The 27,353-nt window shown below is 40.1% G+C and overlaps 1 protein-coding gene across 1 annotated transcript in view; it reads left to right on the top strand.

Annotated features, from left to right (window-relative positions):
• The window catches only part of BIRC6 (baculoviral IAP repeat containing 6), a 310,956-nt gene that overhangs the window by 249,178 nt on the left and 34,425 nt on the right, over positions 1–27,353 (top strand). The window contains 1 exon segment of the mRNA XM_054021501.1: positions 15,251–15,461. Coding sequence (XP_053877476.1) covers positions 15,251–15,461 — 211 coding nt within the window.

The raw sequence follows: 27,353 nt of genomic DNA, 5'->3' as shown, positions 1-27,353 counted from the left end.
AATTTATTCCCAATGTATTGTGGTAAGGTGATCATTCTTGAAGATTAAAGAATTTTGCTCTACCTTAGTCTGCCATCTGAAGGTGTATATTTTGGAGCATTTTTTATGGTTATTTTACAATATGCATTTTTATTGTTTCCAAGTTGTAACTGCAGTTTCCTTCTGCAGTATGAACTATTTTTAGAATATTGCTGATGCTCTTTGCAGAAAGATTAGTTGAACAATCTAGCAATGGGCAGTAGAATGTAAATATGTTCTTTTGATTAAATTTATTATAGCATGAATGTACAGAAGGATAAATGGCATAAAATTAAAGCTAGAAATTTCATTGTGAGTATTTCTTATTAACTTAACTCTGTTGAAAATTAGAGATATGGAATAATAAGGTAAAGATTTCTGGGGTTAGCTTCCTTAAGCAGTTTGTTGGCTGACCAGTAATGTCTTAAACTATATAGGGTTTAGACTAGAACAATGACCAACTTCGATACGTTAGACCTTTGTTTTAATATCTAGATCTTAGTGAACACAGCATTAAAGCTGAGGAGATTATGTTGTGTGCATAAGTAGTGGCACAAAAATATAATTTTTTTTTATTATGACGCACCAGTAGCCTCATCTGACTTCACACCCAAACTTAACTTTGCCCACTAAAATTTGCAAAAATATATGAAAAAGTTCAGTTTGTTCTTTTTAATAGATAAAAGCTATAACCATTCCTTATCAGATTTTGTTAGATAAAGTCTCCTATATATTTCTGAAGTATATGCTATGGGAACTGCAGGTTTTCGTCATCTTTTAGGTTTTCTTAATCCAAAATGTTAGTGGCAGATTCATGTTCTGAAAGGGGCAAAACTTGACTAAGGACATTTGCAAGGTGTCTGTCTGGTCCTTCTTTCTCCTCCTCTACAAAACATTATATAGGGTGTTCTTTCTCCTCTGCCAATACTCCCTTGAACATTCAAGATGAAATTTTTAAAGTAGCTGAAGAAAATTGGGTGCCCAGCACCCACTGACATTCAGGAGAGTTGTGCACCTAAGCTCCTTAAAAATACCAACCTAACTTCTCAGAGCAATGGTATCTTCCTACTTTCTGTACTGTTGTTGGTGGAAGTGATTGTAGTCCAGAACTCATCAGTTTGAACTGGTGGCTTATAAATGTATTTTGTATTCTTTGATCCACCAATCTGGAATATCCCTTTGAGAGCTTTCAGCAGAAGAAAAGAACTGAAAAATCCAGATATTGTGTAAATATTTTATTTACTTTGGGCTGTCAGGCTTATCATGCTGTCTGAAGTGGCTCACAACTGAGTGTGACAATCTCAGGTCAGGCAGTCAGAAAATAAGGCAGACACCCCAAACTGGTGGTGGTATTCTATAATTAACTTTCACCAAGCCAGTAACAAATGTGCACTCCTGGATCACTATGCCAGTCTTACCATGGAGTCACAGACAGTCTCCTTAGACCATTGGTGCCCACATTTTCCAGTCACCCCCCCCCCCCTTTACCAGTAATGGAATCTATCCATGCCACACATTCTCCCCCCCATTACTGCACATTTGGCTCAGCAGAGAAGCTTGGGCTGAAACTGATGCTGGGGGCTGAACTGGGGATGGGGGAGGAGCTAGGGCTAGAGGCAGAGCTGGCCTAGGGGCGAAGTGGAGCTGTGGCTGGATCTGGGCCAGGGGCAGAGTAGGGCTGGGGCCGGAGCTGGGTTGGGGGAGGAGCGAAGGCGGGCTGGGTGGCATTCCCTCCCTCCCCCCTGTGGGGGCTGGCCTGAGCCCTGCTGCGCACCCCTCCCACCCCCAATGTTCCTCCTCTGTTAAAGATTAATACAAATATATTGCACATACGTTTTATACTAGTAGATTTAGATGCAAGTTTATGGTTGCTTTCTTGATTGCAGTAGAAATATCATTTGGGTATGGTCTTGTGCCTCAATTACTTTTTATAATAACTCCTCAATAAAGAATTTAAAATATTTTTCATTATCTGATATTAGCATCCATTTGAGATTTTCTTAGATATAGTCAGGGCCTCGTACTCAGCACAGTGGGATCAAATTCTGCAGCCGTGTTAATTTATTGTATCACTATGAAATACCCTTCATTCCAATCTCTTCTACACCCAAATGCACAGAATTGATGTAGAATTTATCAATAATTATATTCATTAATGAATATTACTGATGGATTTTTACCTGTATTATCTCGATGTCCAGTCTGTATGTTCTTCAGCAGTTATCAACGTATCTGGGCAGTCCAGCTCAGAATACCTTTCCCCTGCCTGGTATGTGCCAGGGAAGTAGTAGGGAGAGTGTAATGAGCGTCTCAGCTCCCCAAGCCTCACTTACTACTGTTTTCTCTAGACAGCCTAGTTAGTCCACCTGCATCTTTGGTTCACTTACCCCATCGTGCTTGGTTTTATAAACAATGAAGGGAACGTGCACAATAATTCAATTAATTCCCCCTCATGGGGAAAAGTGCAGAGTAAGAGGCAATTTCAGGCAGATACCAGCAGGTCAGGGGAAAGAAACAAACGTTGGGCACACGGCTGCAGCAAAACAACAAATTCTGTAGCAAAAACAATTAATTTTGTGGTACTTTAGAAAAATGTCAAATTCCATGGCAGCACAATCATTGAGTTCACAGGGCTCCTAGTGAGATGACTGAGGCAGTTCACTCCTCTCAGACCCACTGTTTCTTTGTAGACATTTGCGGGCATCAGTTTACACTCAGTTACACTCAGTTAACATTTTCAAGGTTATCTTTACAAGCGTAAAAACTAGAAATTTAAATTGTTTCCTAAACAAAAGCCAAGATTACTTTTCCAGACTTCCCCGAAAAATCCTACCATAGGCTGTGATGTGACATGGGATTTTTTGGGAACTTTTGGGAAAGTTAGGCAGGTGTTGGAAATTGGGGTTTATTATAAGATATTAACTTTAATCTAAGATACTGATAATGTTGATATATTGTCCATTACTTAAATTGAAAATGTTCAAAATAAGAGTCTCAGAAATTATTCACTAAAAATGCGTGACTATCCCTTGTTATCGGAAGAGGAGTACTCTGGTAGTTTTCTAAGCTCAAGCCTTGTGTCACTGAAAGCATGAGTTCCTACCTACACCACATAATGGAAAATTAATGTTGCAAGTGTATTGTAGTCTACATTTTTCATATATCACAACTTAAGATGTTCGGAGCCTTCAGACATCAAATACAAAAGCTGATTATCTGTTTTTCATAAATGTCCTTGTTTTCATTTAAGCGTCTACTCTAATGGCTTAAAATTCTAATATGCCACTACAGGTAGCTTTTTAGTGCCTTTTTATTAATCCAACACCATATAGATTTAAACTGAAAAAAACCCTATATTTTTGTCAGTATATTTTCTAAAACCTAAGAAGTGTAATAGCAGCAGCATTTTGTCAAGTACTCAAGGGGCCATTTGAGAGCCATTTATTCTAATTCTGAGCACAACAGTCTTTTCTGATGCATTGTATTTTAATATTCAAAACGGTACTGTGAGAGCACTCATGTTCATTTTGATAAGGAAAAACCGAAAAATCAGCCTAACTATAAAGACTAAGGTATGCCAGCATTTTATATCACTTTTGCTTAAGGCTAAATGCTTTTCCTACAGGCTTTTGAATGTAAAGTGTTCTTTGGGTGAACATTGTCCTCAAAACTTAACAGAATTTAGAGTGTTAATTAGACATATTATAAAGGAGGCTTGCCTCAGGTTGTTTCTGAAATAGAAAATCAAAAATCTGTAGAGCGTGAAGTATTTGGAACTGACACTATAGCCTGCAGCATGAACTGTATTCATAGATCATATGTTTGGAAAGGTGCAGTAAAGAAGTTGGTCTGGGGAAAGCCTGCAGCTGTAAATTATTTAGAAACAGTGGGAACAAAAGCTCGGCCCTTTAGGAAACTCTCTAAGCCATTAAATGTTTGGCTGTGTATGGCAACAAGAACGGGTTTAAAGATTTAAATTAGAAACAGATAAAACTGTGTAATATTTTGTTCTGTTTTTCTCCTTGTAACAGTGCTGCGCTTAGCTATTCTAAAACTCTTCCGAGTGCTAATGAGATTCTTGAAATTGTTCTGAACTTTAGTACCCTTAGGGTTTCAGGCTTGTGAACAGTATTATGCCATGGCATCAGAATTAGAAGTCCTCAATAATTACTAAGGTTATTACATATTCTATAGATACCAAAAAATGCTATAAAAATTGATTTTGAGAGAGCTTTTAAGATCTATTTTACAATGATCTGGTGGTAAAACCACTAGGAAGTGTGTTCATATTGCAGTAGTGATATGGTAAACATTGAACTTGAGCTGTTTAATAAACAAAAAGATAGTGAGGATATATTACATTTTAATGCTTGAAGTTTTACTGTCTCATTGATGAAAACTGCACAGTGCCTCCCCCCCCGAAATGAATACTTTTGTATTAACAAAAATTAATATCCTTACATCTTTAAACTAATTCTTGACATACAGTTGTTGAGCTGGATTTGCTGCAGTAAATCTTAAGAAAGTAAGTGTGTGTGTGTGTGTGGTTGTATTGGTTTTTCTGTGGTCAGTTGAAGATTGTTTTATGGTAGCCTCAAAAGGCCCCAGTCAGGATGGGGGTGGAGGGCTATTGTGCTACCTGTTCTACATACACAAACAAAAACATAGTCCTTCCAAGAATTTAAGACAAGATGTAAAAAAAAGTTAGTGAACAACTTGATAAAATTACTGAGCAATGGGTGCACAACTAGTTGAAAGACTGTACTCAGAGAGTAATCATCAATAGTTTTCTATCAGACTGGAAGGATGTATCTCGAGGGGTCACACAGATTTATCCTGGATCCAGTACTATTCAATATTTTCATTAATAACGTGGATAATGGAGTGGAGAGAGTACTTACAAAATTTGGGGATGACACCAAGCGTGGGAGGATTTCCAAACACTTTGGAGGACAGTTTTAGAATTAAAACTTGATAAACTGGAAAACTGGTCTGAAATCAGCCAGAGGAAATTCAATATAGATGAGCAAAGTACTTCACTTAAAACGGAAAAAAATCAAATGCACAACAAAATGGGGAATAACTGTTTAGATGGTAGTACTGCTTGAAGAGGATCTGGGGGTTATAGTGGATTGCAAATTGAATGAATATACACTGATGCAGTTGCAAGACAAGGGTAATATAATTCTGGAGTGTATTAACAGCAGTGTTGTATATAAGACATGGGAGGTAACTGTCGCAGTCTACTTGGCATTGGAGAGGCCTCAGTTGGAGTACTGTATCCAGTTCTGGGCACCACACTTCAAGAAAGGTGTGGACAAATTGGAGAGAGTCCAGAGGAAAGCAACAAAAATTATTAAAGGGTTAGCAAACCTGACCTATAAGAAAAGATTGGGGGGGGGGGAACTGGGCATATTTAGTCTTCAGAAAAGATGACTTGGCATGGGGTGGAGGGTCTTGATAAAAGTCTTAGAATGTGTTAAGTGCTGTTATAAAGGGGACTGTGTTCAGTTATTCCTTGTGTCCACCAAAGATAAGACAAGAAGTAATGGTCTTAATCTGCAGCAAGGGAGATTTAGGTTACATATTAGGAAAAACTTTCTAACTTCTGTTCACCCTTTGTTATACAAAAGCAAGGAGAATTAAAATTGAGATGTGGCAAATTTAAAACTGATAAAAGGAAATGTTTTTTCACATAATGCACAATTAGCCTGTGAAATTCATTGCCACAAGATATCATTGGGGTCAAGAGATTAACAGGATTCAGAAAAAGATTGAACACTTATGGATAATAAGAAAACCCAGAGTTGATATAAAAGATTTTTTTTAAAACAAAGTTTCAGAAGTTATTTAAATGTCATGAGTTAGTACATAAGCCAGTTTGTTAATTTTCAGGGAATTGTGGGCTGTTTCCTCCATAAATGCCTCCTGCAGGATTTCTTAAAGCTTCCCCTGAAGTAGTTGTGATTAGCCACCGCCATCGACAAGATATTGGACTAGTTGGTATGGGTCTGATTTAGTATGGCAGTTCTCCCTGTATCAGTACAGCTGCCTCCATACTAGTGTGTTACACTGATTTAACTGTCATGTTAAAAATCTAGTTAAATTGGTACAAAAATGGTATGTAAACATACTTTTTGTGATGGAGCATAGTGAACATTGCAAGGGCTCTGCAAGGAACCCTTGGCTTACTGCATATGTCATAATGTAACAGCTGCACAGCTTCTAAAGTTCGCAGGAGAGAGGCTCCCTTCTGTGTACCTCAAGGTTTGCAAGATAGAGCTTTCCTTGGGGTCTTGCAACATAGTTTCAGATTTAATATTCCATCCTTTCTCTTGACATTTTCTTCTTAACTTGTTTTTAGGTGTGAATATTTTGGAATTGGTATTACTGCAGCATATTTGTTGTTTGTTTTTTAAGTTGTTTGCATATGCACTCTATGTGCAGTATTTTTAAAATACATTACCACTGAAAAGTAAAATATAAGTCATGTATTACCATCCTTATCTAATTAAGCTGCACTCAGAATGTTAAATGATTTGGAAAAATAATTTTGTGCTGCTCAATATTATCTATTTAGTGGGTCATTAGGCCTGTCTGTTCTTGGTTTGAGTATCTTAGAATATGAAAGGAAATCAAAAGAATCATTAGATTATTGAGCTTGGGTCATATTATTCCTTTATAACATTTAAAGTGATGTTTTTATTCTAAGAAACTGCTTGCCATTAATATATTTTTCACAGGTCTTTGAATTTAAGTTACTATCATATATGCGTTGTTTTGGATCTACTTAGAAAAATGCAAATTAGGTGTGTTGCAAGTCCATAAATGAGTTCTAAATTATGCAGGCTATCTAATTTTTTAATCAACTCTTGGTATCCAGGGACTGTTAACCAGGATCCAAATTTTTAAATGTGACTTGTGATTTTGGGTGCATTAATTTTTGACTGTTCTGCTTTAGACCACTTTAAAAGGGCTAAATTTTCAGCGTGGATGCTTAGTGCTTTCTAAAAATCAAGCCTTGGTCTCAAAATGGGCCCCCAGAATTGGAGAGAGAGAGAATCACTAGTCAGTTCTGAAACTCGTGGTCTATAAAGAGTCTCTGCTGACAGTATCAGAATTTTTTTTAATTGCTAATATTTCAGCAATGGAATAAAAACACTTTGAATAGTGTTGATTCAGGATAAAAGCTCAAAGTTTATATTGTACAGATGTGAAAAAAGACTGAGACATTATGCCACTGCAGTTATGGTAACCGTTTCCAAGAATTATGGTATATTTATTTACCAGCTATGCCTTTCATTCTCAGCAGATGTGACGTCAGTTGTTTGTTATATATTATTAAAGATTTATACGTTTTTTCTCTTTCTAAAATGCGACACACTTTAGAGAGCGCCAAATGTCAGTAAAAGTAATAATCATGCTGTTTGTATAAATAAATAACACACTTTGCATGAAGGCTTGGACTTATTGCAGTAGTGTTAAAACAACTGGAGACAGCTCACTGGTGCAGACATTTGTAATTATTTAATTTCAGATTTTGACTACCTGGTTAATAACCAACAATTCTGGATAATGAATAACATTAGTATCATTCCCTATTAAGATAGATACTTTCAGTATACCGTTTTCATTTTCTTAAAAGGAATGCTTTGTGTTTAATTATTTGCATGCGTGTACATGCACCTATCCATGTGCTTGAGGTGCCCTTGACATACCTTTAAAATATTCACCTCAGAAAGAGCGCTCCAACATAATTGAGAGGCAGTATTATCCCTCAAGTTGTAGTACTCATTTGTATGAAATATGTAAACACATTTGTTTCTGTTTGACCCTTTGTAGAGAAACTTATCTTTCATCATACTAGACTACTTTTTAGGTGGGTTTCAAAATTAAGTCTCAGAACATGCATCGGCCTGTGAACTGTTTTTAGCTCAATAGTAAAACATTTTTAGTGCCTCTTGTGGTGAAACAAGGAAAAGTTTGGAAGTTCAGGGTGTGCTGTCCAGTACACAATTGATGACTCATTCCACTTATCATAGCATTGACAATTATTACGTTAATTTTTTCATCCATGGTCCTGTAGTCATTTCTCTGAACACTTCTGTGTGCATCAAGACTGCTGGCTTTTTCTGGGTGTTGCCCTTAGATTTATGCATTTTAAACGCTTGACAAACTCAAAAGATGATCCAATAATAGTTCAACATCAAATATATATTTTGTTGTCCCTTTGTACTTAAGAATGGTGGTAAAAAAAAGTCCCTAAATAGAGAATAGTCATATGTCCAACTGTATATATTTTTAATGGGAATCTGTCATGTATGTATGTGTATATTTATGGTGTAAATAAAGGAATGGTGTAGAAAATGTTTTTTGGTAATTTTATCGCTGTTCCCCATTCTTCCATATTATTAAATTTTAAAAACATATTGTATACGAATATCCACAGAATTTCATACTTGGAAGTCATGCAGTAGCTATAGAATTTGTGAAAAAGCAAAAGACTGTTGGTCACATTTTATCTTGCAGCCTGTGAAACTTGCATTTTAAGGGGCAACTCCTGGCTCTCATTAAAACTCCAATTGACTTAAAGAGGGTGAGGATTTCATCCTAAGTGTTCAGTGAGCTAACAAAATTGAAAGTAAACCACTGCTGACAATGCGATAACACATTTTGCTATTAAAATCCAGAGGCTACATGGATGTAGCTGATTTTTAACAGAATTATTTAGGGTCCTGTTCTGCAAAGTACTTGATCACATGCTTAAGGTTAAGCATGCTTTGCTGAACTTTAAACTAAACTTAAATTTGTGTTGTTGATGGATATAGGCCTTAATGCATAATCTGATTGTTTTCATTTGTGATGCAAGATGCTTATAGGTAGGTAAAATAACCTAAGGCTTTCCAATAGTTACTTCCTACTGTATGGACGTAACTGGATTATTTGTATTCATTAATGTGAATTCAGTATGAGATACTGTTGGAGTCCCCGGGGTGGGGGAGAAAATTTGAAGTATGTTTCCTGGAGCCAAATGGAGATGTTCTGTTATGGTTATGGATGGAGCTATACTAACAGAATGAGAGAGCAAAAACAACGAGGAGTCCTTGTGGCACCTTAGAGACTAACACATTTATTTGGGCATAAGCTTTCGTGGGCTAAAACCCACTTCATCAGATTAATGGAGTGGAAAATACAGTAGGCAGGTATAAATACACAGCCCATGAAAAGATGGGAGTTGCCTTACCAACTGGGGGGTCAGTGCTAACGAGCCAATTCAATTAAGGTGGAAGTGGCCTATTCTCAACAGTTGACAAGAAGGGATGAATACCAAGGGAGGAAAAATCACTTTGGTAGTGCTAATGAGGCCAATGTAAAACTTCAAAAACAGACTCCAACGAGAGACTGCTGAGCTGGAATTGATATGCAAACTAGATACAATCAACTCAGGATTGAATAAGGACTGGGAATGGTTGAGCCATTACAAACATTGAATCTATCTCCCCTTGTAAGTATTCTCACACTTCTTATCAAACTGTCTGTACTGGGCTAGCTTGATTCACTTCAAAAAAATTTTTTTCTCTTAATTGGCCTGTCAGAGTTGGTAAGACAACTCCCACCTGTTCAAGCTCTCTGAATGTGTGTATGTATATCCCCTCGATATATGTTCCACTCTATATGCATCCGAAGAAGTGGGCAGTAGCCCATGAAAGCTTATGCTCTAATAAATTTGTTAGTCTCTAGGTGCCACAAGTACTCCTGTTCTTTTTGTGGATACAGACTAACACGGCTGCTACTCTGAAAATGTAATCAAGGTGGCCCATTTCAAACAGTTAACAAGAAGGTGTAAGTATCAACAGAGGGAAACTAGTTTTTCTAGTGACAAAATGAGAGGGGTTTGCCTAATTTTCTGTCCTATATTGCAGCTGACTCAGGTATAAAGCCAGTGCAAATATTTGAACTAATTTTTCTGAGAGATGTAACATTGAACCTGAGCTCTTGGCACAAAACTATATTTATTTTTAACTAGCTCACTTGATAAATAGATACTTGTATATTCAGGGTTATGACCTGTACAAGATAAAAAAACTCTGGATAAAAACAAGACAAACACTCTAATCAACAAAACCAATTAGGATACTTACTCCAGACTAGCTCTCTGTTCTAAAGAAAAATATAGCAACGTATGAGGTAAAATAAATCATTTGTCATACCCTACACAATCTTCCATGATCAATACTAAGACTAGCTTATTAAAATATTAAGATTAATACTAAACTTAATGAACCTAACTTGGAATAGCACTTATTTCATTGAGGAAACCACAAAGCAACATAGCAAAGTGCTATCCTGTGAAAGATGGTATGGCACAATGATCTACACAGTGCAATCACCCAGAAGTTAAACCTCCTATCCATGACAGCCATGCAGCAGAGAAGAAAACAAGCAGGCATTCAAAGGACTTAGAGTGATAATTAGTTTCTTTTGGCTTTTTGAAAATTTAAAGTCCGTATTAGAAAATATAGAATAGTCTGGAAACAAAGTAATTTGGTTATATGGGAGATCATATCTCTGTTAAACTGCCACAGTTGAAATTGGCTCCTTCCATATAAATAAAAGGAAGCTGCTAGCTGGGCATTGTATGAGGAGTCCTTGGTTTTGGAACTCCCTCTTTCAGTCCAAGAGAGCCTGAATTTTTTAACCATCCGGGTGTGTTTCTCTTTTCTCAGCAGCGTGGAATGCCTCACAATGGTTTGCTGCTGTAGCTCCCAACCTGCGCTCCTTACAAATAGCCAGACAGCATACAGGTTACACCCTTGAGTGTCTTATATAGCCACAGCCCTGGTCCGGCCACTCTGTCCCCCACCAGCCTTGGTTACTTCCAGCAGTCTTGATTACTACTTGCAGAGTAATCCCAATACACTTCCAGTCCCAGATTTTCCCCAAAAAATGTGTATTCTGTGCTGTCCAGCCCTTTCCTCCTTTCCTGGACAGTCCAGCTATATAGTCCATTTCCTCTCTAAGGGGATTGACATGCAATGGACTTCCTTAAATGCAGTTACCCAAATAATTCACAACACTGGATTTGTTTTAATTAAAGAATAAAACAAGTTTAACTACAAGGAGATAAGTTTAAGTGAGTACAAATATAAGGCATTAAAGTCAGAAATGGTCTCAAGAAAAATAAAGACAAAACATGTTCTAAACTTAAACTAGACTTGGTTTAAGGTGAAATTCTTACCACATGTGGTCAGCTCTGTTGCTGGGAGCATTTCACGTCAGGATCTACTCCTAAAGTCCATAGGCTGTTTCTTTCGTCATCTTGTGGAAGAGAGAAATGGCTAGGGGGAGAGAACTTGGGTTGCTTTTGTCCCTTACTTTTATAGTTTAGTCACCCCTTGAACTGCAGTTTCTTGAGCCTTACCCCAAGAGGTAAGGGTGGAGACATAGAATCATAGGAGTGGAGGGGACCTCGGGGGGTCATCTAGTGCAGTCCCTGCACTCATGGCAGGGTTAAGTATTATCTGGACCATCCCTGACAGGTGTTTGTCTAACCTGCTTTTAAAAATCTCCAATGATGGAGATTCCAGAACCCCCCTAGGCAGTTTATTCCATTGCTTAACCACCCTGACAGGAAGTTTTTCCTAATGTCCAACCCAAACCTCCCTTGCTGCAATTTAAGCATATTGCTTCTTGTCCTATCCTCAGAGGTTAAGAATAATTCTTCTCACTCCTCTTTATAACAGCCTTTTATGGACTTGAAAACTGGTATTATGTCCCCTCTCAGACTTCTCTTTTCCAGACTAAACAAACTCATTTTTTTTCAATTTTCCGTCAGAGGTCATGTTTTCTAGACCTTTAATCATTTTTGTTGCTCTTCTCTGGACTTTCTCCAGTTTGTCCACATCTTTCCTGAAATATGGCTCCCAGAACTGGACACAATACTCCAGGTGAGGCCTAATCAGTGGGGAGGAGAGTGGAAGAATTACTTCTTGTGTCTTGCTTACAACACTCCTGCTTATACATCCCAGAATGATGTTCGCTTTTGGTTTTTTGCAACGGTGTTACACTATTGACTCATATTTAGCTTGTGTTCCACTATGACCCCCAGATCCCTTTCCGCAGTACTCCTTCCTAGGCAGTCATTTCCCATTTTGTATGTGTGCAACTGATTGTTCCTTCCTAAGTGGAGTACTTTGCATTTGTCCTTATTGAATTTCATCCTATTTACTTCAAACCATTTCTCCAGTTTGTCCAGATCCTTTTGAATTTTAATTCTATCTTCCAAAGCACTTGCAACCCCTTCCAGCTTGGTATCGTCCGCAGACTTTATAAGTGTACTCTCTATGCCATTATCTAAATCATTGATGAAGATATTGAACAGAACCGGACCCAGAACTGATCCCTGTGGGACCCCATTCGTTATGTCCTTCAAGCATGACTGTTAACCACTGATAACTACTCTCTGGGAATGGTTTTCCAACCCGTTTTGCACCCACCTTATAGTAGCTCCATCTAGGTTGTATTTCCCTAGTTTTTTATGAGAAGGTCATGCGAGACAGTAACTGACTGTTATTTATCACGTTATCTTCTAGATGTTTGCAAATTGATTGCTTAATTATTTGCTCCATTATCTTTCCGGATACAGAAGTTAAGCTGACTCATCTGTAATTCCCTGGGTTGTCCTTATTTCCCTTTTATAGATTGGCACTATATTTGCCCTTTTCCAGTCTTCTGGAATCTCTCCCATCTTCCAGGACTTTTGAAAGATCGCTAATGGCTCAGATATCTCCTCAGTCAGCTCCTTGAGTATTCTAGGATGCATTTCATCAGGCCCTGGTGACTTGAAGACATCTAACTTGTCTATGTAATTTTTAACTTGTTATATTTGTATTTTAGCCTCTGATCCTACCTCATTTTCACTGGCATTCACTATGTTAGATGTTCAATCACCACCAACCTTCTTGGTGACAACCGAAACAAAAGTCATTAAGCACCTCTGCCATTTCCACATTTTCTGTTATTTCTTCCCCCTTCCCCTCCCCCCATTGGGTAATAGTCCTACCCTGTCCTTGGTCTTCCTCTTACTTCTAATGTGTTTGTAGAATGTTTTCTTGTTACCCTTTGTCTCTAGCTAGTTTGATCTCGTTTTGTGCCTTGGCCTTCCTAGTTTTATCCCTACATACTTGTGTTATTTGTTTAGGTCAAATTACAAAGGATGAATATAGTTTCCACTTTTTGTAGGACTCTTTTTTGATTTTTAGATCACTAAAGATCTCCTGGTTAAGCCAGCGTAGTCTTTTGCCATGCTTCCTATCTTTCCTACGCAGTGGGATAGTTTGCTCTTGTGCCCTTAATAATGTCTGTTTGAAAAACTGCCAACTGTCCTTCAATTGTTTTTCCCCTTAGACTTACTTCCCAGGCGATCTTACCTACCAACTCCCTGAGTTGAGTATTCTAGGAAAGTCTGCCTTGTTGAAATCCACTCTTTATTTTGCTGTTCTCCCTCTACCGTTCCTTAGAATCATGAGCTCTACCATTTCATGATCACTTTCACCCAAGCTGTCTTCCACTTTCAAATTCTCAAACAGTTCCTCCCTATTTGTCAAAAGCAAATCTAGAACAGCCTCTCCGCTATTAGCTTTCTCCACCTTCTGAAATAAAAAATTGTCTCCAATACATTCGACTTGTTGGATAATCTGTGCCCTGCTGTGTTACTTTCCCAACAGATGTCTGGGTAGTTGAAGTCCCCCATCACCAAGTCCTGTGCTTTGGATAATTTTGTTAGTTGTTTTAAAAAAAGCCTCATCCACCTCTTCTTCCTGGTTAGGTGGTCTGTAGTAGACCCCTATCATGACATCACCCTTGTTTTTTACCCCTTTTATCCTTGCCCAGAGACTTTCAACAAGTCTGTCTCCTATTTCCATCTCAACCTTCAGTCCAAGTGTATACATTTTTAATATATGAGGCAACACCACCTCCCTTTTCCCCCCGTACTGTATACTAATACTTCTAGTTTTGCCTGTTTATTCCTCAAACTCCTTGCATTTGTGTACAGATATCTAAAATCAAGTGTGAAGACCACGAGTTTTATAACTGACTAGTGATTGTGTGTGTTTCCAATTCTGGGGGCCCATTTTGAGACCAAGGCTTGGTTTTCAGAAAGCACTCCCACCTCTCTCTGTGTTCTGGATTGCACCCCAAAACATGACACCATCCTTGGAAGTTTTAAAGAAGAAGTTAAATACCTCTCAGGGATCGTCTAGGTATATTTAATCCTGCCTCTGAGATGGACTAGATAATCACTTGGGGTCCCTTTCAGGCTTACAATTCTATGGTATTGGATGGATGTTAGTTGTCTCATCTTCTCCTATTTAGAGTTAAGGGACTGGTAATGAGAAATGAAAACTTGTAGTATGCCTTATCTCCAAGGGTAAGATGTGCTAAATGAAACATTAAAGTGCTCCTGTATGGTTCAACCTTTTACTAATGCGAGTTGTCAGTTAATTTTTTTTGCTGGAGAAAGCAGAAATGTATTTTATCATAAACTCATTCATTTGTGAATACTCTGAATTAGAGCAATAGTTTTCCTCTGCAGTGCTGTTAAAAATAGTATGTCCTAGGGACAGAGGAAGCAGCTGTGTAAAGTATCTGAGTATTGCTACATTTTGAGGATTTCTATGATGATATGAAATCCAGTTGAGAAATGACATTCAATAGATATTTGAATTCATAAGTGGAAAAGAAAAATAAATATGAGGGGAGAGATCTTTTTAAAGTGTGTGCATATATTTGAATTATTTGGAAGTCCTTGATTTTTAATGAAATATTTATTTCTACCTACAATTGCTTTTATAATACATGCATGCACTAAAATTTACATCATATACAATGCCAGCTTTGGTAAAATATACTAGTAAGTGAAGTCTAATGTTGGGGTAATTTTAAAACATAGTTTAGTTAGGATTTTTTCCTGTTCACTTTGCTCCTTTTTTCAGTCTCTCTACTGGGGTTTAGCTTTGTCTACTGTTTCTGGCCCTGTGTGTTACTTTGAGGTTTTTTCCCTACTTTCTGCTCGTTTGCACTGTGACACATCTAAAAGGTTGACTCTCATTAAATGAGAGGTTAAGGGGAAAAATCAAACTATTGTTTTCAGCCATTTGAGGTCTGATTGGAAGGTATATTGTTTTTACCTTTTGGTGATTTTATAAAATATTTGTTTTCTCTCTTGTAGTTTTGGATATGGCCAGGCATGTTCCTCTCTACAGAGCTCTGCTAGAGTTGCTCCGTGCTATTGCCTCCTGCACCTCTATGGTGCCGCTGTTGCTGCCTCTGTCTGGGGAAAATGGAGAAGAGGAGGAAGAGCAGTTGGAATCTCAAGCTTCTGTTGGCACTTTATTGGCTAAAATGAAGACATGTGTGGATACCTACACCAACCGATTGAGGTACAGTAAACATTTTGATCTCTCCTGAACTTTCCTGTAAAGTATTTTTGGTGCATTTATTATTAATTTTAGAAAAAAACAAAAGCTGCAAAGATAAATATCTCTGTGCCACAGTCCGAAGTGATAAAACAATATACCATTTTATTGCCTCTGCTAGGTTTTAAGGTCACTCTTCATAACATTTTATGTCATTATTCAATTAAATTGATTTTTACCAATTAACAGAATGGTTTATGGACTACGATCTATCAGTTCAATTGAGATTTAGGTTTCATTTTCATGTATTTTGTTTTACCGTACATTCCTCTTACCAGAAGTTAAATAATAAACTTGAAACTTCCAAAATAAGTTGGTATGTTTTGGATATTGTCCCTTTTTAGTAGTAGTTACTCACCGGTAGGAAAGATTGGTACTAATCTAGTGTTTGGGGGCTTAAACCTTCCATTTTCCCTAACTTTATTCCTGCTGGGCTGCAACAAGACAAACCTAACTCTTCCAGGTCCTGCTGCCAATCTGAAGATAGGAGCTGCTAAATAAGCTCACTTCCTCAGAAGTGGGAATGGAGCAGTCAGAGGCAGAGAAAATGAGGGCAACTGCCCTGGCTCAGTGGCTTTTGAAAGAAAGATAACATGGTTGCCATGCCTGCTGCTTATAGGTGAAGGACACACCTTATAAGTGGGCTCTCCCCAGAAGTTTCACTAGTGAAGAAAAGCCTTTGGAGCTTGTCAGTAAGGGTGATAGCCAGAGGGAATCATGAGTTTTTTGCACATTTGTGTTACTGTGGATTCTGCTATACGTATACATGCACTTCATGTGCAAAAGACTGGAAATTTTTGAGTAGCAGTGGCCATTGGGGCCACACATGCACCTTGTGCTCCCGTGCATACATATGTGTCTTTTATGCCATGTGTTGGCATGTAGGTATGCGATACCATTTGCCAGATTTAACCTTCAGCCCTTACAGCTGTGGCTGAGGTTTGTGTACACCTTAGCCAGATACCCTGTGGACAAAAAAGGTCACAGTCTTGCCCCAAGTCCTAGGAGAGCTAAGTTGGTGGTTGGGCCCAGTGAACATACGGAAAGAGACGGTATTCTGTCTCCTCCCTGACTCTCAAACTCATAGACATTAAGACCAGAGGCACCCAAAGGAAGAAAGAGAAAGTACTTACAAGTTACTGTAGTTCTTCAAAGGTGTTGCTTCTACATAGTCACACTCCCTGCCTGTATCTTCTGAAGAACAGTTGGGACCGCTCCTCCATTTTATACCCTTGTGCCTGGTCTACACTGGTGGGGGGGGGGGGGAGGGGTGTCGATGTAAGATATGCAACTTCAGCTACAGGAATACCGTAGCTGAAGTCGACATATCTTATTCCGACTTACCTCCCGTCCTCACGGCGTGGGATCAACGGCTGCGGCTCCCCCGTCGACTCCGCTACCGCTGCTCGCTCTGGTGGAGTTCTGGAGTCGACAGAGAGCTCGTTCGGGGATCGATATATTGCATCTTAACAAGACGCAATATATCGATCCCCGATCAATTGATCGCTACCCGCCGCCAGTAGTCTGGACGTACCCTTGGAGACATACATAAGGTGAGGAGGCATGAGCCTAGGACAAATTTATTCCAATAATGTGAATATTGATGTAATGCTCTCCAAGAATTACCATTACTGGTAAGTAACTTCTCTGTAACAGAAGAGCTGAAAGGTTCAGTGGCTTTATTGTATCAACACTTTTGATAAATTTACCGTTCAGTGTGATCAAATTTACCTCTGAAATTTTCAGCTTGGATAAGTTTCAGTATTGGCTTTAAAAATTGAAGTTGTCTCCAGAATGTATCATCATTCATTATTCATTTAGCACAGTGTGAAAGGTAAGGATGTCATCTTTTAGCACAAGCGAAATTAAAAACTTAAATTATTAGCATGTACTGTATCTTGTCTAGCACATATATCATTGAAATATTGCTCAGTTTTCCATTGGCTGTCAGTACGTTAAATGTGAGCTGAGATGACTTTATCATCATTTTTCCAACATTTGAGAGTCTAAATTAAATTCAATTTTTAGTTTCATTTCCTCGCCATTCTAGCACTTTAATCTACCCAAAATTTGATAAAGTACAGCATACACTGTATCTGCTAACTGTGATAGAGTATAATTTTTGCCTCACAGAAAAATCAGAATTTTGGAACAGAGTTTATAGCAATAAAGATTTTTTTTGTTTTATGTTTTTTTTAAAGCATCCAGGTAAAAGTAGAGAAAAAGAATGGGAGAATGTTAATATGGATTACTTATTCCCATTGAAAGTATTATAACAATTTATTCTTGGTGTATTTTGTTACTGGGCTTGTTTGAATTTTAGGTGATTTTCAATGGAATGATCTTATTTAAATCTCCATAATCAGTGTTCAAAAACTGATAATCACGGCTTGTGTGTGCATGTGCATGCACACACCTGCAGACTTATACTCTGGCTGTGGGAATGTGGGGGGATCTATTCTCTTCCCCACTTCAATTTTAGAACTTCATCTGCCTTTCTCTGGCTCTTCAGAAGGGCTATGAGGTCTCTCAGTAGCTTCCTCTTTCCCACATAAGTGTGGTACAGTCTTCAGCTGGGCCTTCTCCTCCCTTTTTCCCAGAAGCACACATGTATCAGAGGGAGTTCAGAGAAATTCTCGGATCATTTTCCCCCTAATCTTCTAAACCCAGACAAAAGGAAAGCAGACTGTGTGGGAATAGTGTTCATACACAAAAAGGCAGAGCTGGAGTTCCACAATTATGAATTTGACTTACCAGTGGCATGTGCATTTACAAATGGTGGAATAAAACCACACTTCTTTCAAACACGGGTTAATGTCTTACCTTTGAATTACATTAGGTGCATGAAGCTAAGTTTTGGGCCCAAAAGAAAGAGGTTGACATGTTTATAAAAGCCTGGTGAATGGAACCTTCTTCAGATATGCAGTCTTTTCTGCCTACAAGGGAACTTCCAGCAGAAGTTTCTATATTGACAGCACATCATTCACATTGCTAGAAAGGTCCTGTTTCATGGACCCAAGCCAGGCAAAAAGATTTCAAGGAGGCCTAGTTCTAACCTGTAACCTTGCGTGCCTACTTAGTTTGGTGTTTGTTTTTTCTGTGCCCCAACTCCATTTGAAGTCTAAGTTTATCTTTCCCTGGGATTGAACCAAAGTATTGTTTTAGCCCTTCTGATAACCACTTTAGAATGGGGATAGGAGTTTGACTTTTACAATGTGTGCGAGACTTCCCATTGTTGCTTGGGATACATGTGGCGTAGACTGGTTTGAGATTTCTGTCAGTGATTCCAGAGGATCTTCCTCAAAAGAGCTTTGATCTCTTCAGTTTGCAAGAATCTGTTTTTAAAACTATGTTCTTTTGCCAGTGTTTGGGAATGGGCAAAGACTCCTGCCATGGGTAGAGTTGGGTCTGGTTGTTTAGAAAGGGGTGTGTGATGATTGAAGCTGTGCTCATCTATTAAGTGGATTTGTTACAGAAATGTAAAACAAAATGTAATAACTAGTGACTAAAAGGGAATTAAATTCTGTCTGAGTGGCTACCAATATAGTCAGGAAGACAGAAGTGTCTTGGGATGAAGAGATGTCTAAATTGTAATAGATTTCAGGCCAAAAGAAATGTTTGATCAAAGACATGCCATGGAAATGAATCCCTTGAGACGGATTTCCCCATCTAGTTCAAAGGAATTATTTCAAGTACCACATGTTGATTGGAAAGAAACTGAAAGATTATCAGTAACTATTGGGTATAATACTAAAGTACATAGACAAGAAGGCAAGACAATAAAGCTTAATCAAAGGTAGTGTAACTGAAAGAAGTCATTGATTGTACAGTGATCCAAAGGTTTGCATCATGTTTATAATGGTGATGGCATCCACATGTAGACAGAGATTTCGGAGACATTTAAATGAGTAATAAGCCCAAAGGAGAGGGAAACAATAAGAGGGCTTCACTGAGAAGGGCATGATATACAAAATAATAGATAACATGAGCAATGATACTTGTATCTTATAGCAAGAAGGCGGGGGGACACAAAGTATGAGAATGTAAAACTGAATCCTAATCTACAATAACTACAAGATACTATATTTAGCAGGACGGTTACCTAGATATTAGATGAAATATAAATTAACCTGCAGCTGTGGTTTCCTCTCCAGTCTCTCCAACCATTATTTTACTTAAGGTTATAAAGGTTATTGTTTTGATATAAATACTGCAAGGCATTCTTATGGAGAAGGTAAACCAAATTTGAATATCAAATGATTAAAGTCAAAGGTACCTCCTTGAGGTACTTGTCCAAGGCCTGTTGCTCTCCCAAAAATCACTTATAGTACACTGTCTATTGTCACAGTTGAACACACTGCCTCTGAAAATCCACTAGCATTAGACCCTTGGAAAATAAAGCACTCAGAATTAGAGACCGCTATTGAAAATTTAGCCATCTGTACCCAGTCAGTGTCTAGCTACTAAAGTAGCAGCAGATATTAAGGTCCAGATCCTCAAAAGATATTTAGGTGCCTAATTCCCTTTTATTTCAATTAAGGATCTATGGCCTATGTCCCCTTTGGCCTTTGAAGATCTGGCCTTAAGTCCCCTGCATCCATTAAACTGTAGACCTAAATTTTAAGCTTTGGGTTTCCCACATATCACCAGAACCAAGGAATCTAACATTGCTAAAGCTAATTATTTAGCAGTTAGTCATTACTAGCAAAACTTGTAAACCCAAAATATAGTTTGTTTTGGGTTATCATTGTTAATACTTGACACCTAAATCATTTTCCTCTTCCCTCTTCAAGGAATCTAGCTGCAGAGCTGTTATGGGTATGAGCTTTGTGATGATTTGCTGCGCTGTCAGACCTTGCCTTTGTGAAAATTAATAGGCCCCAGTTTTGGAATAATTTAAAGCAGCTTTTTTTGAAAGTTAGTTTCGTTTTCCTGACATGAGGCTGAATCACAACCTCCTTCAATCTCACCATGTGGTGTTAAAGGCCTAGTCGTCTTAATTTATACATCTTCCACTCCATCTGTGCTCCACATTGAGAGATGCTGCCCTAAAGGCTGGGGGTTTCTCTTCTCATGGAGGACCAAAAGCAAGATTAATTGTAATCCTGTGTGGGTCTGCTTTCATTTCAGACAAACAAGTCAGGAGTGTGTGTTCCATGCTTGAGTGGGATACGTTGCCAGGTCCAAGGACGGAGGTTTTGTTTAGATTTCTTTTTACTGAGAGCCACAAATCCTGTAAATGAGTGAGACCTAGCACAGTCAGATCTTGGGTTACATCTCAGTGTGCTTATTAGTGCTTATCTAATCCTTTAGTTTATCTGGCTAAAGGTATGCTTCCCCTTTTTTATTGCTCCTTCATTTTTGGGAAGAGGAAGTCTCTCCAGGAGACAAGGTCCCAGGCCACATGATGAGGCAAAATAACACACTTTCTTGTTTTTTTAGTTGTTGGTATTTTACTATTTTGAAAAGTTTAATTTTGGAGCTTATTCCATTTCCTCAACCAACTCCCTGGTTCAAGTGAGGTTTGGCTTACCTGACTTTATAGTTTTGATATGTATATGTACCCAGGAGATGTACTGTATCATACACAATATGGATTCAACCTGGAGAAACTCATTCACATAAGTGGCTCCATTAGAAATATAGTGGAACTGATCCAGTCCTAGGACATAAGGTCTTTAGAGGCACCTGCAGACTTAAGGTGGTTTGCAAGGACTCTTTAGGGTAGTTCATAGAACTGGCCAAGTAAAGGAGTTTAGAAGGTTCTCAGGCTTTGCTTCTGTTTTGAGAGTAAATAGTTTAGCCAAATTAAGAGTATAACTCTGTTTCCATTATAAGATTGCTTTTAATCTCCTCCTCAAATTTAACCAAAGCTGAAGAAACTTTACTCAATTTTCTTGTGTGGCATTCTGCATGAGGAAAGTTTTCCTTCAACATTTTGGGGATAGTTGGACAAGCTGTTTTTGAAGTATGATGATTTCAGAAGTGAAAAGTTTTTCACTTTTCCAAAAGTCTGTTTCCCAAGTACATTTATTTACCTTGCCATTGTGTTCCAATATCAGAATTATAACTCCTTACACCTTTTGTACCCGTCTCTGTACCTTTATAAAGATAACATTCAAGCTTTTTTTCTGCTCCTCTTTTACTTCAGAAATAGTAGCCATAGAATGTCGCAGTCTTTGTAAGACTGCGAATGTAATATGACAGGAAGCTAAAGCCTGCTGATATCCAGCTTTCTAAGCTAAGGGTGGGAAAGGAAGAATGTTGAGTTCTTCTCTGAGTGCTTGCTCATGTTGATTCTATTGTAAGGGGGGGGGGGGGTGCCCATGTGCACAGTTGTCAGGATTTTTGCCTTAGCACAGTGTCTGTGGGATCAGCTGTGACACCCTCTGGAGTATTGTGCTCATGCGTCAGTATATTAAGTGCCACTGTTCCTACGCCCTCTCATTTCTTTCCTACCACCTGTGGCGGTTGGTCAGAGCACCTTTTTTCACTTGCCTAGCAAGTGTTCAGCAGTTCTCTCTTTTTCTTCAAGTTTTAGTGTCTTGTAAATAGTTTGTTTACAGTAGTTAGTGAAGTAGTTAAGTACTGTAGTTAGTAAATTAGAGTCCTGACAGGGACTTTGCCCCAGTCTCTGGGTTTTAAGCCTTGTTCTGACTGTAACAGGCTATGCCTGTTAGTGACCCCCATAGCAGCTGCCTGAAGTGCTTGGGGGAATCCCATGTGAAAAAGTGTTGCATCTCTGTAAGAACTTTCGTCCCAGAACGCAGAGTGCCACATCCTTTTGAGGGCTCTCCTCATGGAGGCTGCTCTCCGCCCAGCCTCTGAGCTATCCCAGCCGTACTCAACTCCCAGTACTTCGGCCTCGGTGCACAGTGCATCCCCAGCACCAGGCTCTATCCAGCACTGCTCCTCTTCTCCAGTGCTCAAGAAAAAGTTAAAGAAGCGGGATTCCCTGGCACCAGGCAAGAAAGGCCAAGGGGTATGGGGTAAAGGACGCAGTTTGGGCTGCCGAGACGCCCCCTCTCCCTCTGAGGGCTCTGCCACTGACTGCAGGAGTGGTAGGGGACCCAGACTCATAGTGGGGCCAATGCCTTCCCAGAAAGCAAAGGACTCTCCCAACGCAGCCAGCACTGTGCACTGTGATGGACCCGGCAAAGGCTCACTACGAGGGCAAGCCAGCCGTAATAACCCCCCAGAGGGTGAGTGAACGCTACCAGTCTCTGGAGCTGAGGCAGCGCTCTCCGTCGCCGTGCCCCCGGTCTTTACAACAGCTCAGGTCACTGGTTCGACACTTGAGATTTCTGGCACCGGGCTTCCGGTCTACGCCCTCTTGACGAGGTTCGCCCAGAGGGAGACATCAGTCACCATATTGCCAGCATTAATCACTCTCCGGCCAACCATCTGCACAATGTAGATGGCCATCACCTACACTGTGGGAACGTTCTCTGACATGGTACCGATCCCCCCACTTCCGGCAGCAATCCACCTATTCGAGGCACCGTTCACCCACAGTGACGGTTAGCTGCCACGCTCAGGGGGGTGGACAGGAGCTCTCTGTCCGACATCATTTTGCTCCCATGGTCGGAGGCTCTGATGTATGCCTTCCCACCAGTGCCCTTGATCAACAGAGTCCTTATGAAGATCAAACGTGACAAGGCAAAGATTATCCTGATCGGCTTGGCCTCACCAGCACTGGTCCAGCACACAGCTGGACCTTTCGATAGCCACCCCGCTGCAGCTGTCTCTGTGGCCGAATCTGCTGTCCCAGAACCACGACGGTCTTCTGCACCCAAACCTGGCGGTGCTGCACTTGACAGCCTGGTTACTGCATGGCTGAATGTGGAAGAACAGGAATGTTCAGCCTGGGTCCAACATGTCTTGTTGGGTAGCAGAAAGCTCTCCACCAGAGTGACCTAGCTGTCCAAATGGAAAAGGTTCTTGTGCTGGTCCTCTGACCAAGGTATCTGGGCTGAACAGGCCTCGCTGCAGGCGATCCTTCTGAACTCAAGCTTGACGGGTTATCCCTGCCATCAATTAAGGTCCACTTGGCGGCTATTTCAGGCTTCCACTCCCCGCTCCAGGACAGGTCGGTCTTTGCTTATGACACGATGGTTTTGGGCTGTGTGCGGGCAGTGAGGTAGCTCAGGGTGCAGGGAGGGGATAGCTGGGGACTGTGCGCCAGGAGGACTCCCCTGTGGTTCCTGCTCCCAAAGGGCTCCTGGTTTCACTGCTGTGGTAGGGGCTCCCGGCTTCAGGCCCATGGCGGGGGGGGGCCAGGGCTTGGGGTTTCAGCCCCATGGGAGGGGGTGGTGGTGGGCGAGGCTCAGGCTCTGGGTTCCAGCTACGGGTCCCGCGGCCCCCCTGAAAGGGCTTGAGGCCCCTCGGGGATGCAGAGCCCCGGTTGAGAACCACTGCAGTAGAGTTTGAAATAATGGAGAATGTGCAGGGGGAGAATAGCAGCTGGCAAAGGCAGATTACCAAATGGATGTAGAACTCTCCTTTTGAACAAAATACAGAAGAGATTTTAAAAGAATTTGTGAGGTTTAACAGACTGGGACGCATTAAGGATAATATATTGCACTGAAATACTTCCAGAAATTACATGCACCACACGAAGTTCCATTATCACAGAGTGATAAAGTAAAAACTGAACTTGGCCAAATGGAAGAGTTAGAGGTTATTGTGCAATATGCGCACCGGCTGACTGAGCTAATGGTTTGGTCACCATAATAATATGTCAAAAACTTGTATAGATTCATAAATTTGAATTCATCATTCCATGCTTCACAGGGAAGTGATCCTCCTATCATTCTGTCCAAATCCACAGCATTCTGCTATCGCCTGTCGCACAATCTGGATGTATGTATAGCTCTAAAGATCTTGTGGTCATGCTCCTTGGTGGTTTCGTTTTTCCTAAAATGCCACAGTCTTTGGGCATGCAAACAATCCCTGACCAAATGGATTGTTAGACATTGTGGTGGCATTCAGCAAACCTATTCTTGAAGGAATCCAAGCACACACTACAAGATCTCTGGTGACATCCTGGCAGAAAGGTTATGCTTCAACTGAGGAAATCTGCAGGGCAGCAACCTGGTCTTCTATCAATGCCTTTATTAAACATTTAGGTGGAGCAGGAGAGAGTGGGGAAAGTGGCTCTTTGCACATCCTGAATTCTGGCACACTAGTTACAGCAGCCTTGGAGCTGTGCTAAGATGTATCAACTTGTAACAGCCCTATATGATCATTACATCAATTGTGAAGAGCTGGAGGTTGTGGGGTGGTAGGGTGACCAGATGTCCCGTTTTTAAAGGGACAGTCCCATTTTTTGGGACTTTTTCTTATATAGGAGCCTATTACCCCCCACTCCCATCCTGTTTTTTCACAGTTGTTATCTGGTCACCCTATGGGATGGTGGTGGTGAGGGTGGCAGAATAGGGTCGTTCTGCCAACCCTAATAATAAATCTATCTGCTAAATTAATTACTACTGGCGTTGAACTATTTTTAGAGTTCACTGTATGTTCTTTTGGTTTTTGGTTCTTTTTCTTAGTCCTCAAACGTGCTTAAGTGCTTTACTGAATTAGGGCCTATACATTTACAATATGCTTTAAAATTAAAATTGGAGGAAGACGTTTGGATTTTCCAAATCTAAAGTAAAATATATGAGATTTATTATGGAGAATAGTAACCTGTTTTGAAGAGGGTTTTTTTAAATAATTTTTAAAACAATAATTTCTCTTTCCGTAGCTTCACTAGCCACATTTTCTTTGCCTTTGACATATTTTTCTTTCTTGTAAATCTCAAGGGTTTTTGGGCTTCTGCCAGAAAAGCTGAGGTGCAGTCTCTGTTTCTAGCAAGCAGCCTGAGAATTCTGAATTCCCTGGGTGCTATTAGAGCAGGGGTGGGCAAATTATGGCCCGGGGGCCACATCCGGCCCCCCAGATGTTTTAATCTGGCCCTCGAACTCCCTCTGGGGAGCGGGTTCCGGGGCCCGCCCTGCTCGAGCGGGGTTGGAGCCTTGCCTCGCTCCGGGTGGCTCCCAGAAGCATGTCCCCCTTCCGGCTCCAGGGGGCTCCGCACGCTGCCCCTGACACAAGTACTGCCCCTGCAGCTCCCTTTGGCTGGGAACCACGACCGCTGGGAGCTGCACGGGGTGGCGCCTGTGGCCAGGGTATCTCGCAGAACCGCCTGGCTGCACCTCTGTGTAGGAGCCGGAGAGGGGACCTGCTGCTGCTGCTGCTTCTAGGAGCTGCTTGAGGTAAGCACACCCCAGAGCCTGCACCCCTGACCTCCTCCTGTGCCCCAACGCCCTGCCCCACCCCTGATCCCCCTCCCACCCTCCAAATCCCTCGGTCCCAGCCCGGAGCACCCTCCCGCATCCCCACCCCAGAGCCTGAATCCCACTCCCGCACCCTGAACGCCTCATATTTGGCTGCACCCCAGAGCCCACACCTCTAGCTGGACCCCTCACCCCCTCCCGCACCCCAACCCCCAATTTCGTGAGCATTCATGGCCTGCCATGCAATTTCCATGCCCAGATGTGGCCTTCGGACCAAAAAGTTTGCCCACTTCTGTATTAGAGGCTCAGCACTTCTGAAAAACTCTTCACTTTTTTATGTACCAAAATACAGATTTAGGAACCGAACTTTAGCCTCCCATTTTTTTAAATCTTGGTCTATATCTCTACAAACAAAAGACTACGGTGGAGATTTTGCAAAGCACAAATGGTGGGAGTTAGGCACCCCAACTGCCTTTTGTGCATTTAAAAATATCTTCCTGTGGCGTTAATACATGTGTTGCCTAGCTCCCTCTTTCCCCGCACTAGCACTCGTGAAAATCCAATATTTCTTTTAAGAAAACAATGGGTCATGATAATTTTGAACAAAAAATCTGGTACAAGGGAAAATCAGTGTTGCTACAATAAATTTACTTTGTTGTTAACATACTCAAGGGATAGCTTTATTTGATGAGGTTCAAAGACCTTAAATATCACCATAATTTACTCAGTGTTGAATGTTTTAGAAATACTCTAGTATTAACACAATTTCAGCCTGTTTTAAAATGTACAGAGTCTGAAGTATTCAGAGATTGCAAAAAACAAAAATAGTAGTTTGGAGCATCAAAGCATTAAATTGCTAATTTCTACTTACATAAACAGCTTTTTGTTATGCTGATACCTATGATGATAGGAAAATAGGAAACGAGGTGGTTTGGCTGCTAATCTTGTTTGAATCTTAAAATGAACAGCTGCTGTTTTAAAAACAAAGATTTACAGAGAAGCAAGAAACTCACTTAGAACTAAATGAAAATGATTTTGTGAAGTGCCCACTTTAAAATCTATAATGGCTTACATAGTGTTTAGTGCATATGCATATTAGAACTTAATTTACAAATAAACTTTGAAAATGTACACACTAAATAATTTAGCATTGTCAGTCTCATGCTTTCTTTTCAAGAGCATATTTATATTCATATGTAAACTATTGATAGGTTGGCAAGATAAAAAGATTGTTTAAAATGACTTAATCATTTACCGTAGCTACTTTTATAAAAAATAGCAATGCTATTGTACGCTATTTAAGTATCTGGAATTTTTTTATTCTAAAACTCATAAGTTGGCCATTTTAATTCACATCAGGCTGAACGGATATACATAAATGTAGATTAAAATATTTAAACTTTTTAATGTTAATTTTTTCATTATTTTTATTACTTTAAGAAAACTTTGAGAGCATTACAATGTGGGGAAAAAAGATTACACATTTTAGGACCTATTCCTGCTCTGAGCTCTGTGCAGGGAGACCCAGTGTCGGTTTGGGACCTTCAGATGTTTTTGTATTGGATTTCTGTACTAA

The sequence above is a fragment of the Malaclemys terrapin genome, chromosome 3 (assembly GCF_027887155.1).
Source record: "Malaclemys terrapin pileata isolate rMalTer1 chromosome 3, rMalTer1.hap1, whole genome shotgun sequence".
Taxonomy (NCBI): Eukaryota; Metazoa; Chordata; order Testudines; family Emydidae; genus Malaclemys; species Malaclemys terrapin.
Note: the sequence above shows the minus strand (reverse complement) of the source record. Positions and strands in the feature narration are given on the sequence as shown.